The 16,799-nt window shown below is 37.7% G+C and overlaps 1 protein-coding gene across 5 annotated transcripts in view; it reads right to left on the bottom strand.

The window, feature by feature from the left end:
- Positions 1 to 317: 317 nt before the first annotated feature.
- The window catches only part of UEVLD (UEV and lactate/malate dehyrogenase domains), a 55,188-nt gene continuing 38,706 nt past the window's right edge, over positions 318 to 16,799 (bottom strand). For 4 of the 5 annotated variants that reach the window (XM_060606171.3, XM_060606173.3, XM_060606174.3 and 1 more), the window contains 4 exons: positions 15,937 to 16,110; positions 9,465 to 9,528; positions 7,097 to 7,220; positions 318 to 4,350 (listed from right to left, as the gene is read on the bottom strand). In XM_060606171.3, the coding sequence (XP_060462154.1) occupies positions 4,183 to 4,350; positions 7,097 to 7,220; positions 9,465 to 9,528; positions 15,937 to 16,110 (530 nt within the window). In that variant the 3' untranslated portion in view covers positions 318 to 4,182. The remainder of the gene's footprint in view (positions 4,351 to 7,096; positions 7,221 to 9,464; positions 9,529 to 15,936; positions 16,111 to 16,799) is intronic. The other variant, XM_060606175.3, reaches the window with a different exon arrangement.

Below are 16,799 nucleotides of genomic sequence, written 5' to 3'. Positions count from 1 at the left end.
TTAAATCCAGATTAGTTAACATAGTGTAATAATGATTTCAGGAATAGAGTTTAGTGATTCATCATTTACACATAACACCCAGTGCTCATCCCAACAAGTACCCTCCTTAATGCCCATGGCCCATTTAGCCCATCCCCTCACTCAACACCCAGTAACCCTGTTGTCCTCTCAAGCTATTTTAAAGCTCGGGTTTGATGACATGAAGTATGATAATTTGGATGATTTTAGCTTAGTGCCAGTGAGGAACAGGCTGTGGTATTAATTCCCTTCTAATTTTTTTTTTTTTTTTTTTTTTTTTTTACGGTTTATTTTTGAGAGAGAGAGAGAGAGAGACAGAGTGTGAGCCGGGGAGGGGCAGAGAGAGAGACACACACACAGAATCTGAGGTAGGCTCCAGGCTTCAAGCTGTCAGCACAGAGCCCAATGCGGGGCTGGAACTCACCAACCTTGAGATCCTGACCTGAGCTAAGCCGGACGCTTAACCGATTGAGCCACCCAGGCACTCTTAATTCTCTTTTAAATTGGCATCTAAGTGAGGTCACAAACACAGAGGGCATAATTGAAACCATGTGGACGTATCATTTTAAATTATTGCCAACACACACATGCACAGGCTATCCCAATAGGTATTACTGTTTTGGATATGGACACCATGTGTTAGTTAAGCACACAGCACCAGTCAAACCAAATTATAGGGCAGTCTATCCTTCCACTGCACCGTTTATGTCACTTAAAAGCAGAGTAGTTTCCAAAGTGGTCTTAAAGCCATAGCTTACTCAGGAGTACCCTCAAAGTAACTGCACTTTATCAACTGGGAGGATGCAGGTAATACATTGTTTAAAAAGTTTCCTTGCTAGGGGCGCCTGGGTGGCTCAGTCGGTTAAGCGTCCGACTTCCGCTCAGGTCATGATCTTGCGGTTTGTGGGTTCCGGCCCCACATCGGGCTCTGTGCTGACAGCTCAGAGCCTGGAGCCTGCTTTGGATTCTGTGTCTTCCCATCTTTCTGCCCCTCCCATGCTCATGCTCATGCTCTGTCTCTCAATAATAAATAAATGTTGGAAAAAAAAAAGTTTTCTTGCTAAAAGTAATTTTTAAAAGTTGGAAAACAATTAACAAAAGCTAGTCTCTTACTTTTGCACTTAAGCCACTTAAATATCCTGGGTACTGCATGAAGTGTATAAAAGAAACTTTCTCCTCAATCTGCATAAATTTCCTTCCACTCAATAAATTAGGCATCTTTGGGTGATTTTAAAGTCAAAGTTTATTTTATTCATTGTTCTTGATATTTGAGGAAAACTACAATGTAAACTGGAAAATATTAATCTCTGCACTATAAAATCAAAGAAGCATTTTAATCCAAGCCCCACTAAAAATCATAAGAAGAAGACACTGCATGATTTTGGAAAAATTAAGAAGTGAACGTTAATATCACAACCGTGAGTGGCGATTATCACCAAATGATAGTGAGGTAATGTGGTGGTACTGTTTCTTGACTTACATATATGAAACCTACAACACAACTGCTAATAGTCAACACTTAAGGAAATAACTGACAGAATTATTTCTATAAGGTGGGCTTCTGTCGGGCAAGGACTATTACTCAACTTTGAGTACTCAAATTCTAACACAGTATTTGGAATAACAGTAGATGCTCAGTAATTGTTGCATTGCATTGACCTTAATTTGCAATTAACATGGTGAACTCCTGGTAATTGATCTATTACACAGTATCCTGCAGTTAGGTTGTTGTTCAAGAGGTATTAGAAATTAGATAGTAGAAATTATCTAATTTCTAATTAGATCACAGATATTAGAAAAGGCTAGTTTAAAAAATACAAGAAATGGTTCTTTTAGTCTTACTTCCCTATTTTGTGCAAAAGGATAGTGAGAATACACTGTTAAGAGCGACACCAAAATAATCTACCCATGTAGTGAACTTACACAGAACTAATGCTTATCTCTTCAAACATCCAAGGTTTTATATCCCAGTTAATTCTGGTGGGAATCTTTCCAAACATATTAAATACTCTTCTACATTCTTAAACATGGGACACTGGGTATAATTTCACTTTATCTTTATGATTTAAGCTCATCGTTATAAGCATTCATTACTATACTAAATCAGAATTAGTTTGATTCTTTTTAACTAGGATGTGTCTGCCTTACTGGGCTCCTATCTCTCGACCAGCTTTGGATTTGCCTATTATATGCTTTCAAAGCACTGGGAATTTCTTCACAGTACTTATTACGCTTGCAATTGTACATTTATTTGTGAGATTTGATTACAAGTCTCCCATACTAGATTGTATGGACCATGAGGGCTTGTACCTAGTCCAGGTTTGCTCACCACTATATTTGCAGTGCCCAGTATGGTGCCTGGTGTATTGTAGGCTTCCAGGCAATACTATATAAATGATTAAATGAACGCCTATTTCACTGTATACTCCTCTCTGCTATTTGCTGAGGGCAAGTATGGGAAGTCAGGGAATCAATCTTTCAAAAAACTCTGTTGGAATAAAAATTAAGTCAGCCTCTACATGAGAATAGAAGTAATCCTTCTATAGTGTATAGAACCCCAGCTTTATGGTCTTGTGGTAACTATTTTGGCTGTTAGGCTTTTCCTTCTAGTGCTTAAAAAAGTAGAGGCTACGTGTTTAAGTGCCTCTTGGCTGTGACACCTTGGGCACTAAACCTCAATTTTCTCCTCTATAAAATGATAAAACCAACCTCAGTGGATTATTTTCAGGATTCAATAAAATAATAAAATGCTCATCACAGTACCTGAAATGTGTTGGTTATTAATTGTTACTAATTAGTTGTGTGTTACGTCTGTAATAATATGCTACCTTTCATATACGAAGATAGAGTTACTGACCCATCACCAAGGCATATGTGCTCTGAATCATTTCTTCAGGAGGGGTTAAAGGATTTGCTCAGAATAGCCAGTCCATCCATCTTCTTCCCCTTACGACTAATGGTTTTCAGGAAAGCCTCATATTTTAAACTTAAATTGCTTGGCGTTTATTCATAATCTATTTCTACTAAAAATACATATTTCTTGGGGCGCCTTGGTGGCTCAGTTGATTAAGCGTCCAACTTCGGCTCAGGTCATGATCTCACAGTTTGTGAGTTTGAGCCCCGCGTAGGGTTCTGTGCTGACAGCTTGGAGCCTGGAGCCTGCTTTGGATTCTGAGTCTGTCTCTCTCTGCCCCTCCCCCGCTCATGCTCAGTCTTTCTCTCTCAAAAGTAAATAAACTTAAAAAAATTTTTTTAAATACACATTTCTCTATGCTACTAGCAGTATAATTGGTTTTTGAGATGTTAGAGATTATATATCCCAAGAAGAGGTTATAGAAAATTTCAAAAAGGACAGTCCCACTGGAAATTACACTTTTTCTTCAAATATTAAAAATTTTACCTTCCCTTTTAATATTTTAAAGTACACATAAAATTCTTTTTTTACTTTTCAGTAGCTAATTTTTTTTAAGGTTTTAAAATTTACTTTGAGAGAGAGAGGCAGGGAGAGAGAGGGAGAGAGAATCCCAAGCAGGCTCTGCACCATCAACACAGAGCCTGATGTGGGGCTTGATCTCATGAACAGGGAGATCATGACCTGAGCTGAAATCAAGAGGTGGAGGCTTAACCAACTGAGATACCCAGGGGTAGCTAATTAATTTAAAGAGGGAAAACAAAATGCTTTCCTATTACTACCGATTTTATTTTAAAGAAGAAACAATACCTTAAGCTGTGGATCTCTTGAAAACACACCCAGCACAGATTCTGTAAACCAATACTGGACCTTCAGCTTATCATGTTTATTGTAATAAAGAGTAATTTTCTTTTAAAAGTATATTACTTTCAAAATATTCCCAAAGTGCTGAATGTGCTTTTAGATGAGGATCCATAAATTTAAATGATGCATATTGTAGATTGTAGATGAATGTCTACATCTTCTATAGACTTAAAGAACAGTTTAGATATCTCAAGAATGACAAAGAAAATTAGATTTCTTCCCCCTCCTTATCTAACTCCCTAAGGATTCAAATTACAGTGCTAACTGGAAACCGTCTACCTTAACCAAGCAGTTTGTAAGGGTAACTAATAAGATACAGAAGTTCTCAACCCTGTATGTGTTGGCAAAATTGAATGACCTTTCCTTTCAGGTAACTCTGTACTTTAGGATCAAAGTTTTAACTGTTGTTGGAGACCATGGATTGATGATGCACTGCTTTGGAGTTTCTCAGTTGCTGTATCTTCCTTCACTGTGCTTTGGATGACTTCAGATACTCCACTGGATCCAAGGATGCAAGGCAAACTTAAAAACACTTCATTGTTTATATCATAATATCCCTGAAATGAAAAAAAAACCAGGGATTATGATAGAGCTAAATCACTGCAAAAAATTAATATCATAAATATGGATAGCTCCTTTGCTTTTCTAGTTCCAGTACAAATTGAACTTCTAAAAACTTTTTTCGTTATTTAATTTTTTTTAAATGTAATTTATTGTCAAATTGGTTTCCATACAACACCCAGTGCTCATCCCAACAGGTGTCCTACTCAATGCCCATTACCCACTTTCCCCTCTCCCCCACTCCCCATCAACCCTCAGTTTGTTCTCAGTATTTAAGAGTCTCTTATGGTTAGGGCATCTGGGTGGCTGAGTCGGTTGAGCATCCGACTTCGGCTCAGGTCATGATCTCACGGTTCGTGGGTTCAAGCCCCACGTCGGGCTCTGTGCTGACAGCTCAGAGCCTGGAGCCTGCTTCAGATTCTGTGTCTTCCCCTCTCTGTCCCTCCCCTGCTCACACTTGTCAATCTCTCTCATTAAATAAATAAAAACATTAAATAAATAAAAACATTAAAAAAAATCTCTTATCGTTTGCTTCCTTCCCTCTCTAACTTTTTTTCCCCATTCCCCTCCCCCATGGTCTTCTGTTAAGTTTTTCAGGATGCATATATGAATGAAAACATAGGGTATCTGTCTTTCTCTGCCTGACTTATTTAACTTAGCATAACACTCTCCAGTTTCATCCACGTTGCGACAAATGGCTACATTTCATTCTTTCTCATTGCCAAGTAGTATTCCATTGTATATATAAACCACATCTTCTTTATCCATTCATCAGTTGATGGACATTTAGGCTCTTTGCATAATTTGGTTATTGTTGAAAGTGCTGCTATAAACATTGGGGTACAAGTGCCCCTAGGCATCAGCACTCCTGTATCCCTTGGGTAAATTCCTAGCAGTGCTATTGCTGGGTCATAGGGTAGGTCTATTTTTAATTTCTTGAGGAACGTCCACACTGTTTTCCAGAGTGGCTGCACCAGTTTGCATTCCCACCAACAGTGCAACGGGGTTCCTGTTTTTCTACGTCCTCTCCAGCATCTATAGTCTCCTGATTTGTTGACTTTAGCCACTCTGACCGGCATGAGGTGGTATCTCAGTGTGGTTTTGACTTGTATTGCCCTGATGAGGAGTGACGTTGAGCATCTTTTCATGTGCCTCTTGGCCTTCTGGATGTCTTCTTTGGAAAAGTGGCTATTCATGTCTTCTGCCCATTTCCTCACTGGATTATTTGTTTTTGGGGTGTGGAGTTTGGTGAGTTCTTTATAGATTTTGGATACTAGCCCTTTATCCGATATGTCATTTGCAAATATCTTTTCCCATTCCGTTGGTTGCCTTTTAGTTTTGTTGATTGTTTCCTTTGCAGTGTAGAAGCTTTTTATCTTCATGAGGTCCCAATAGTTCATTTTTGCTTTTAATTCCCTTGCTTGTGGAGGTGTGTCAAGTAAGAAATTGCTGTGGCTGAGGTCAGAGAGGTTTTTTCCTCCTTTCTCCTCTAGGGTTTTGATGGTTTCCTGTCTCACATTCAGGTCCTTCATCCATTTTGAGTTTATTTTTGTGAATGGTGTAAGAAAGTGGTCTAGTTTCATTCTTTTGCATGTTGCTGTCCAGTTCTCCCAGCACCATTTGTTAGAGACTGTCTTTTTTCCATTGGATATTCTTTCCTGCTTTGTCAAAGATTAGTTGGCCGTACATTTGTGGGTCCAATTCTGGATTCTCTATTCTGTTCCACTGGTCTATGTGTCTGCTTTTGTGCCAATACCATACTGTCTTGATGATTACAGCTTTGTAGTAGAGGCTAAAGTCTGAGATTGTGATGCCTCCCACTTTGGTCTTCTTCTTCAATATTACTTTGGCTATTCAGGGTCTTTTGTGGTTCCATACAAATTTTAGGATTACTTGTTCTAGCTTCGAAAAGAATGCTGGTGCAACTTTGATTGGGATTGCATTGAATGTGTAGATTGCTTTGGGTAGTATTGACATTTTAACAATATTTATTCTTCCAATCCATGAGCATGGAATGTTTTCCATTTCTTTGTATCTTCTTCAATTTCCTTCAGAAGCTTTCGTTATTTAATTTCTAAACTCGTTGTTTCAGAAAATTTGTGTGAAATAGGAGGAAGCTGGTCAGAGACAGCCACTTTGTGTGGAGATAAGCTAGGCCCCTGCCATATGGGTAGCAGGCTGTGGGCCAAGAAAAAAGATGGTCAGAGTGGATTCCCTGGGGAGGGGCCCAGTCAAATACAGTAACCTGTTTTAAGTTTTCCTTTCCATGTTTTCTTTTCATCCTGATATTCTGAAGTTTTCAAGAAAATTGGTTAAGCATTTGTGCCTTGTCTTAGCTGTGCTTTAGGGACTTTATTCTTGGGATAAAGTGGTAAAGGACAAAGTGAACTGGAGAAGCAGACTGCCAACCAGCTAAAACTAGTTAGCACATCAGTCTGGGGTGACATGGCTGGCTGAGGTGATAAATGACTTTACCAGAAGAACCAGAAGAGCTTTATGGAATATATAAACGTTTCTTGAGGCTTCTCCAAAATTACATGGGGGTGAGGGGCAACCTGGTAGAAATCCAGACTTCCCGTAACGAAGCAGATAGAGTTGAGACCAAACTGTCTCTTCCAGTGTGGTACCCTAAAAGCTAATGACACTGAAGACACCTGGGATACAGTCTGAGCAGCACTTTTTCTGAATTTATATTAATAATATAAAAGTTTAACATATGTAGAGTATAAAAACAGCAATTACCTTTGCTAAAATTGATACAGAATGTACTTTCTTTTTATCATTTACAATACTGTCAACCAGGTCAGCCACTGATAGTCCAACAGACCAGGATCTTTGACCTTTTACCCGTAACACCTCCATGGCTCTAGGTTGCCAAAAAAAATAAAAAATAAGTAAATCTCAGAAAATGCACAAATATGCACAGTTTTACATTGTTTAAGGCCTTAATTAGATGTATTTTTATTCAGAAATAAGACTTCTACAGCAATTGTTAGGAAAGCCTACAGATAATCTAATGACTAAATTTTTCTTAAAATGTCAGGAAGGTAGTTCACAGAGAGAAAATACAAACGGCCTAATAACATAGAAAGAAGCTCACCTCTACCAATATTCAACTACATATGAGTTAGAACAATACACCACTATTGCCTATCAAAATTGGCAAATTTAAGAAGATTGATACCTACTTTTGGAGACGCTTCAGAGAAACAGGCATTCTCTTAACTGCAGTTGAGTGATACAGTCTTTTAGGAGGAAGATTTAGTAACAACTGATCTAGAAATTCCCCTTCAGGGATTTTATTCCACTGCAATATGCTCAAGTATGCAAATATATGCATGTTTGTCTTGGATGAGACAGAAAAAAATTCTGGAAACAACTCATCAAAAGAGCACTCGTTAAATAAATCACTATCCAAATGTAGTACTGTATAGCCCTGAAGAGGAATAAAGTAGATTTATATGACCAATATGGAAACATTTCCAAGATTTATTATTAAGGAGATGAAGCAAGTTGCAAGATAATATGAATAGCATAAACTTATCATTATGCAAGTAATAAAAATAATAATGATAGTTTGCATAAGCACTGGAAAAATGTTTGGACACCTGGACACTAAACTGTTAACAACAGTTGTCTCTGAAGAATGGGATACTCCCAGCTTTTCGCTTTCTACTTTATAGATATCTGCAGTATTTGAAGTTTTATAATAGCAAACATTCTCTATGTAAAAAATAAAAAATGATTTAAGTTAAATAAACATGTTTGAATTTCTTCCTTTTATAATTTCTTCCTTACATATGCAGGATTATGTAGAGAATCAGATTAGAATGGATTATACAGTACACTACTCTTCTCAGTAGGAGAATATTCTTTCCAGTTGTGACAGTCTAAAAACCTTAAGCTGAAGGTTTAGAAACCTAAAAGTCTTGGGGCGGCTGGCTGGCTCAGTAGGTGGAGCATCCAACTTCAGCTCAGGTCCTGGTTTCATGGTTCATGGGTTTGAGCCCTGCATCGGGCTCTCTGGAGCCCACTTCAGAGCCTCTGTCTCCCTCTCTCTCTCTGCCTCTCCCATGCACCCGCTCACTCTCTCTCAAATATAGACATTAAAAAAGCCTTTTTAAAGCTAAAAGTCTACACCATTCAAAAGGCAGAAATGTATGTTATTATGTGATGATGGGAAAACAGATGGCATAAAAATACATGGTGCATGGGGCACCTGGGTGGCTCACTTGGTTAAGCATCTGATTCGATCTCAGCTCAGGTCTTGATCTCAGGGTCGTGAGTTTGAGCCCCGCATTGGGCTCCATGCTGGGTGTGGAGCCTACACACACAAAAAATACAATACGTGGTGTGTGGAGTACAACCTGTAAGGCATAGACCCTGGAAGGTGTCTGATCTAAGGGAAAAATACAAGGATCTACGCATTACACTTTTGTTTTTGCCTGAACCTATAATATGGCTTATCCACTCATATTAGACTAGTTCCCAATTAATACATGTTAATTTTAAGTGGTATGGACAAATTCTACATTAAGAAAATTCTTTTTTTAATGTTTATTTTTGAGAGTGAGAGAAACAGAGAGAGAGAAAGAGAGACAGAGTGAGAAAGAGAGAGAGAGAGAGAGGGAGAGAGAGGAGAGAGAGAGGGAGAGAGAGGAGAGAGAGGGAGACACAGAATCCAAAGCAGGCTCTGTCTGGGCTCCCAGCTGACAAGGGGCTAAAACCCACGACTCACGAGATCATGAGCCGAAGTCAGACGCTTAACCGACTGAGCCACCCAGGCATCCCTATATTAAGAAAATTCTTAATATCCTCAGATGTTGACATATCAAAGTAGGAAATCACTGACTACAAATAGGAAACCTCTTCCACCCTGTATGTGTCCACTGAATATCTGAAATAGTTTGCAAAGCACTCTTGGATCTACTTTCAGATAAGAAATCAAAGAGGGGAAAGCACTGCTCCTTTGTACTTTAGAGTTGTCCATACTAGCTAGTTTTGTTTGAGGAAGACTGGTAAAGCAATGCTGTGTACACAGTTGTTATCATGGGAGCTACGGAGTATGTGATTTTCGGTTGGGTAAATGCAGATCGATGCTCAGTGTTACCTGTTGGACAACTGCACTTGAGAGTTAGGACTCATCACTTCTTCTTGGCCACCCCATGTGGGCACTAAAAATTAAAGGAAAAATTAATTATATTTGCCAACAACTCCCTTAGGACTAAGATGTCATAAATGATCATTTGCAGTCAAGGGTATCTGTATTCAACTTGAAACGCTTTCCCCCTTTCTAGCAATAGTTTTCCACTGGGCTTACTGTGCCAAGTGCTTGGGGCCTGCAATCCTCCAAAAGGCGTGATCCCCTGAGCCTATCTGCGGCCTCCTCACCTGTGCTCTCTCATCAACCCTGGTTCTACAAGGGCAGTGTACTGTCCAAGCAGAAAGCTTTCTTTTCTCAGCAGGCCTCATTGAAAGCACTTGGCATTTGCTCCACTTGGAAATAACACGGAGATTCATTTCGTTCACCAGGTGAGGAATAATTCAGTCACCTATTTTGGCCAGGCTTCCACAGCTGTTAGAGAAGCAGGGTCCTACTTGCTAAGAGGACCTTTTCAGCTACCATTTCATCTCACTATAGCATTTACAAAAACAATTCAAAAATTCAAAACTGTGCACATGAACTATTTACACCACATTTTAATATTAAATAGAAATTGCCAGAAGCATTTTGAAACCCCTTCTAATGGTCATCTATTTCTCATGTGCGTGAAGACAATTATTTGATACAAATCCGTACTTGGGTAGGCAAAACAAAAATACATTTGAATATATAAGACTATGTTTAAGATACAAGTCTTCTAAACTGCATTCAAAATTAGGCCATTTAGCGACAGGTCAGCAACAAAGGACACCCTATGTACCCAGATGACTCTTCTTCAAGCTCATTATAAGCTTGCAGGGGGTAGGGACCATGTGTTCTTTTGTTTCCTCTCACACATTTTTACCACAGTAAAGAATACACAGGAGATGATGCAGAACCGACTTCATGCACAATCCATTATTATATTAACAAAGAGGAAAGCATACTTGCAACAGTTAAATCGAAAACTACGAAAAAAAAAATTGAAAACTACAGAAAAGTTTAAAAGTTTTTATGTTAAAGAAAAAGCAAAACCAAAATTTGTTATATGAAAAATACAAATATATGTGGACAGATTAAGGGAATTTAAAAAAATGTTTTACTTAGAATGGTTATATGTGAATTTTTTTCTAAAAAATTGTTGTGCATTATTGGTATATTCACAATAGGTAGAAAATTGGGGAAATATCTGTAAATGCTGTACTTCAACATTCAGCATGAGATGAATAAAAGGGGCAAGGGAGGAATAAGAGAAGACTCAGAAAGGACACAAAAAATCTGAAATTTAATTATGAGAGAGGGAGAGAGAGAGAAAGAGAGAGAGAGAGAGAGAAAGAGAGAGGGAGAGAATCACATTCTTTCCTCTCTAGGCCCTGACTTATAAGAGCCGTAAAGAAAGAATGGAGAGAAGGGGAGAGCTTCACTATGTTCAACTTTGCTTATGACACAGTTATTAGAATTTTCAATTAAGTTTAGATGGACTTTTTTTTGCTCATTTACTGCCCAGTCCTTCAAACTTCCTAAATATATGTTCAGCCTATTTTAGGGAGCCCTTTCAAATATTGTAACTAATCAATCCTGATCTTTCTGGCTCCATTCCTTAAGAACAGCAATCCTCTGGCCCCAAAATTTTAATGAACAGTGACCATGGGATGACTCTTTCCCTTGTGTAAGACAGATGACCAAAGCAGATGACCTAACAGTCTGTTCTGAGGTCCAACCCTCAGATTAATCATCATTTGAAGGAGTTATTTACAGTTTACATATGATGTTAATATCATAGCTGAAAATAGCAGCTCCAAAGCATATTTCTGCTGACTATCTAATTTAGGGGGGCGCATAATATGAATGATCTTTGGTCACAAGATAGTATCAACATCATTCATTCCTTTCAAAACACTTTTATTGAGGCCATGCCAAGGTCAAGGAGCTTTTATAGTCTGCTGGAATAAACAGACAGGTAAACATGCAGTTATAACATAATGTGATAATGGTTATAACAGAGGCATGAACTTACTTAACCTGGAGAATTAGGGAAGGCTTCCTGGGAGAGGTGGCACTCAAGCCCAGTCTGAAAGGGTAAGTAGGAGTTAGCCAAGTTCAGGTTAGAATGGAAGGAAGAATCAGGTGCAAAAGCAAGGGGGCATGAGAGTGTACGAATCATTTAGGAAACTGTAGGCTGACCACCTGACTAGCATAAAAGGCCTGGCAGAATGGTGGAAGATGAAACTGGCAAGGGAAGCAAGAAACTGATCCTAAAGAGTTTTGTGTGTCATGGGATTCTTCCCCCAGGCTATAGCTGCCATTTACTTCTGAAATACTTAAAGAGAATTCATTTTATTTGCACACCTGCCATCTTACAACTGTTTCCAAATCCTAATGCTGCTTTACTTCAAAGAGTAGTTTTACGTGTCCTTTTGCCAATTTTCTATTCATCACTGCCTTGTCGATTGCTGTAACAGAAACTACCATTTACTGATTGTTTACACTATGCCAGATACTGTACTAAATGCTTTAGATTAATTATCTAATTAAGTCACAGCAAAGAAAAAGCACAGCTCTGAAGTCAGACCAGGGTGCAAATCTTACTAGATATGTAATCTTGGGCAAATAACTTAACTTCATTGTCTTAAGCTTGCTCATCCATAAATTTGGAAAACCCCCATCTCCTTTACAGAGTGTTTGTAAACTTTAAGGAGATACACAACATATTTAATACACATAGTAGGCTTTAAATAAATTATAATTGCTATTATTGTGGTGATGTCACTTATGCAAAAATATAACCAGTTGATGTCTACACATGAAACCAGCAGAGGGAGCCTCTATCCATTTCTGGCTTCAATGCCAAGGTAAGTATACCTATTATGGATATATCTATCTCTGAAACAAAATACAAGACAGGATAAAAAGTGATTTGATGGTGGTGTCTAGACGGGACACAGGGAGATGGGTTGGGGAGAACACTCGTAGCTTCAGTCATATTGGTAATGTTCTTAATTGAGCACAGATTCATGAATATTCTACTGTTATGCTTTAACACACATATGTATTTTTTTATATATGCCAAATAGTATAAAATATTATATTTTAGTGATCCTAACACATGTGTACCTACATCCCTCTACCTCTTGTTCCCATTTGAGGTTCAACACAGAATTACCATATCCCTTCCTTGTATTTTTATCTTACTTCCCTTGGATCTCTCTCATAGCAAGTTAATGTTGCCTTTCATTATAGCCATTTTCTATGTTAGATCTAAGCTTCCTAAAGATATATTCAGGTTCTTACACATCTGTATAGCTCCAACAGCAGACAGCACTGTGCCTTTGGCTTATTTATCAAGTTGCACTATCCTTTATTTTCTCTTTACAATTTGAAATATTAATATAACCATATTGTGAAATATTTTTACTCATTAAAAAATTGTAACTTATTAGGGAAACTGGCTAAATAAATTTTGACATATCCAGTAGTTTAAAAGAATGAGTGAGATCTATATATGTCATTATGCAACCATTCCCACGTCATGTCAATAAATAAAAGGGCAAGGTGCAGGATGATGTATGTCTATTTCAGACATGTGCTTATCTATGCACAGAACATTTCTGGAAGGCTACATAGGAGACTGGTAACTGTGACTGAATCTAGGGAGAGAGCCTGAGTATCTGGCATCAAAGGGAGACTTATTTTTTACTGCATAGATCTTTTTGTACTATTTAATTTTTTGTAATGTGACTGTATGACTTTTTCAACTAAAAGAACAGCTTAATAATTTACACTTTCAATAAGAACATATGCACACAAAATACTCAAATTGGATCAGAATAAACAGCAGTTTAACGAAAGAATAAACATCACGTTTATTGGTTATATGGTTAATTACCATATAGCTAGCAACAGATTTAGCACAAAGGGGTGAAGAAATCACTGTGGAGTGATGTGATCAGGAAAGGCTTCACAATGTAAAACAAGGTCTAAGGAAAGGCTTCACAGTGTGAGTAAGGAGGGCTTGACCTAGACCTCAAAGGATGAGATTTGAGTATGTGGAGAGAGGGGAAGAAGGGCAAAGTTCCCTGGGGCTGAAGCAAAGCTGTGGGGTGGGGCTGGGAGGCACAACACCTGGGTTTTAGTCCTTCTTTGACCCTAAAACTATAGGCTCTTGGGCAAGTCACTCTTACCATCCCTGTATCCATTGCTGGGTCCCTAAAACAAAATGTAATCAGTGATCCGTTAGGTCCCTTCCAGCTTTCAAATAATATTACTACATCCTTAATTATAATTGGGAAAGAAGATTAGGGCTAGATTTTGGGACATCTTGAATGCCAAGCAAAGGAATGTAATAGTTTGGTCAGAGGAAGCCAGTGAAAGTTTTTGAAAAGAGGAGTATGATTTAGCAAGACTGAATTAACACATGAAAGCATATAGTACAATTTTGGCTAATATCATTATTAACTTGGCATCATATTTACAGGGTAGACAACAGGGGAAATAACAAACTAAATTGGGAGATCTGCAAGAATCAGAGAAGCAAGAGATAAGCATGGCCCAGAACTCAAATGGTACTACTGAGTAAAATATGGGGTCTCAGGTTTGTTTGCAGCCCTAGAGATTCATTACTCTAAGTCATCTGCCCCAAGTTTTTGCTTGCTATCCTTTTCCAGGATCCTATTGATTAGCGTTTAGTGTCAGGGAGCATTATGAACTTGAAAGTCATTCTACTCAATCACAGCGTTGGGTTTTGTAAAGGTTTATTCTACAACCTGACCCTTTCTAGTATTGAATTTTCTAGGTAGCCAGTACCAATTTACACAGATTTAAATACTTTTGTATTTTATTAAAATTTTCTCAAAAATTATACAAATACTATATATCCATAGTGACAAAATTAGAAAACACTGACAAATACAAATTTTTAAAAGTTATCTTTAAGCCAGTTTTAACCACTGTTAATATTTTGTTTTAATGACATCAAAGCATATAGGAACCTTTAAATTCTAAGGAAATAGTTTTGAGAAGGTGATTTGCTTTGTGGCACTGTGGACTGACTCTCATTTAAGTTTTAGTGTGCATGGTCTTTTTCCAGATCTCCAGTTAAAAGATCACCTCCTCATAGGCAGAATTCTTTTTCACATTGTGCTCTACCCCATAGGACCTACATGCTAAATAAAGCAATAGTAACAATAGTAATGTCATTTAAATGATGAAGCAATGATTAACTGCCCCCAAATTACCTTTTCAACATATCACTCTCATGCTCAAATACCTCTAATGCGTTCCCTCTGCCTGAGAATCACTTTCCAACTCTTCAATCAGGTATTCAAGGATCTCCAAAATGTGATTTCACCCAGGCTTATCTGGTTGAAATTCTCTGCGACATCTAGTTTAGATTTTTTTTTTTATCCCACGCACATGCCATACTTAACATACTATGTGCCTTTGTCTACTTCTGATTTCCCATTCCTGGAATATCTTTCCCACTCTTTGCTCTCTATTCAAATCCTATTCATTCTTTCAAAGTCCAGTTCAATAACGGCCTGTACAGAATTTTCTCCAGTCATTTCAATTCAGGTTAAATGCTCACTCATAAGCTAAGCACTGTAAGTCTATAATACCCATTCTGGCACTTAATGAAATACTTTCCTATGCTTTCACTGTTAGCTAAAATATCATGTAAATATTTTTCTTACCATTCTAAAATAATTTTTAAGTATGATGAAGAAAGAGATCATGCTCTATGCCTCTTTTATTTCATACTAACATTCTATACAGTAGTGAGTACAGAGTAGGCACTTACATAGTTGTTTAAATAAATAAAAATGAACAAAATGAGGATAAAGAGCACTTCTGTCACCTGACCAACCTCACTTTATAGCTTAAGGGAAACAGTAAAGGAGTAAAAGGAAGAGATTCTCAAGTTGAATAGGGAAAGTATTCTTTTGGGATAGGAAAGGGGCTTTCCAGTCTGAGGAATGGAATGCTTTTTGTGGTAGGAAGAGAACAAGTGGCTGGTGAAAAGGCCATAAAGATAAAGAAAGGGTGAAAACCCTGTTTAAAAAGGTGAGAAACAGACAGGGAGGGTGGTACCTAGGAAGAAAGTCTGAACTTAGGAAACATAAGCAACAATGAAGTGTGGGGAGAATAAAGGAAAGAGTTCTATATATGCTTTAGGGTTTTTTAAAACGTGGCTCTCTAGAAAATGAAACTTTCAAATTAATCCTGGACTCTGAAACTCAACTAAAAAATATGAAACTAATCTTAAACTTACAGAAAAGAAAATAAATGAGAATGACATACTTGAAGAGTCTACTCACAATACAGGGCCTATAAAACAAAAGCCAAGTAAGTGCAACTATTCTGGAATCTTCAGATATATCTGAATATCATGGCCTCTGGTGACTTAGGTTGTCAATATAACGAATTAAAATATATTTCTTACCTTTGTCTTCTCCCTGCTCACCAATAACCCATACTTGTTTTCCTGACATTTGTGCCTTCAAAACATTTGTAATAATGTACTGTAATCTCTGTGAATCCAGATTACATCCAATTCCAATCACTCGATTTGTAGGAAATGAACTCAGTTTCCACGTCACGTAAGTCATGATTTCCACTAAATATTGCACACAAGGTGAAAATGTAAAGATTTTTAAAATACACTTCTAGTCTAGTTCTCATAAACAAAATATTTATTATTAAAAACTTTTTTAATGTTTATTTATTCTTTGAGAGAGAGACAGAACATGAGCAGGGGAGGGGCAGAGAGAGGGAAACACAGAATCAGAAGCAGGCTCCAGGCTCCGAGCTGTTAGCACAGAGCCCGACACAGGGCTTGAACTCATGAACTGCGAGATCATGACCTGAGCTAAAGTCGGACGCTTATGCTACTGAGCCACCCAGGTGCCCCAAAATATTTATTATTTTAATAAGCATAGTAGAGCTTCTACATATTTTTCTTAGGTCCTAAATGCACTTTGAGGCATTTTTAATGTATATTAAAAACACTAACCAGGTTTCAACATGATTTTACATAACTTTGTTGTTTAATATAAATTAAGAGTGGAAAATAAATATTTTCCTAGTTAAGTAAGAAAGATGAAAACTGGGTATAGAAAGCCAGAAAAGAATGTTTTTCATCGATCAAGTTCTCTTTTATATCTTTTTTTCCTTTCTTTAAAAAATTTTTTTTTTAAATGTTTATTTATTTTTGAGAGAGAAAGAGAGCGTGAGCAGGGAAGGGGCAGAGAGGAGAGGGAGACAGAATCCCAAGCAGGCCTCATGCCGCCAGCATGGAGCCCAATG

This window comes from Panthera onca, chromosome D1, assembly GCF_046562875.1.
Source record: "Panthera onca isolate mPanOnc1 chromosome D1, mPanOnc1 haplotype 2, whole genome shotgun sequence".
Lineage (NCBI taxonomy): Eukaryota > Metazoa > Chordata > Mammalia > Carnivora > Felidae > Panthera > Panthera onca.
The sequence above is the reverse complement of the archived record's forward strand: the minus strand, read 5'-3'. Positions and strand labels throughout refer to the sequence as shown.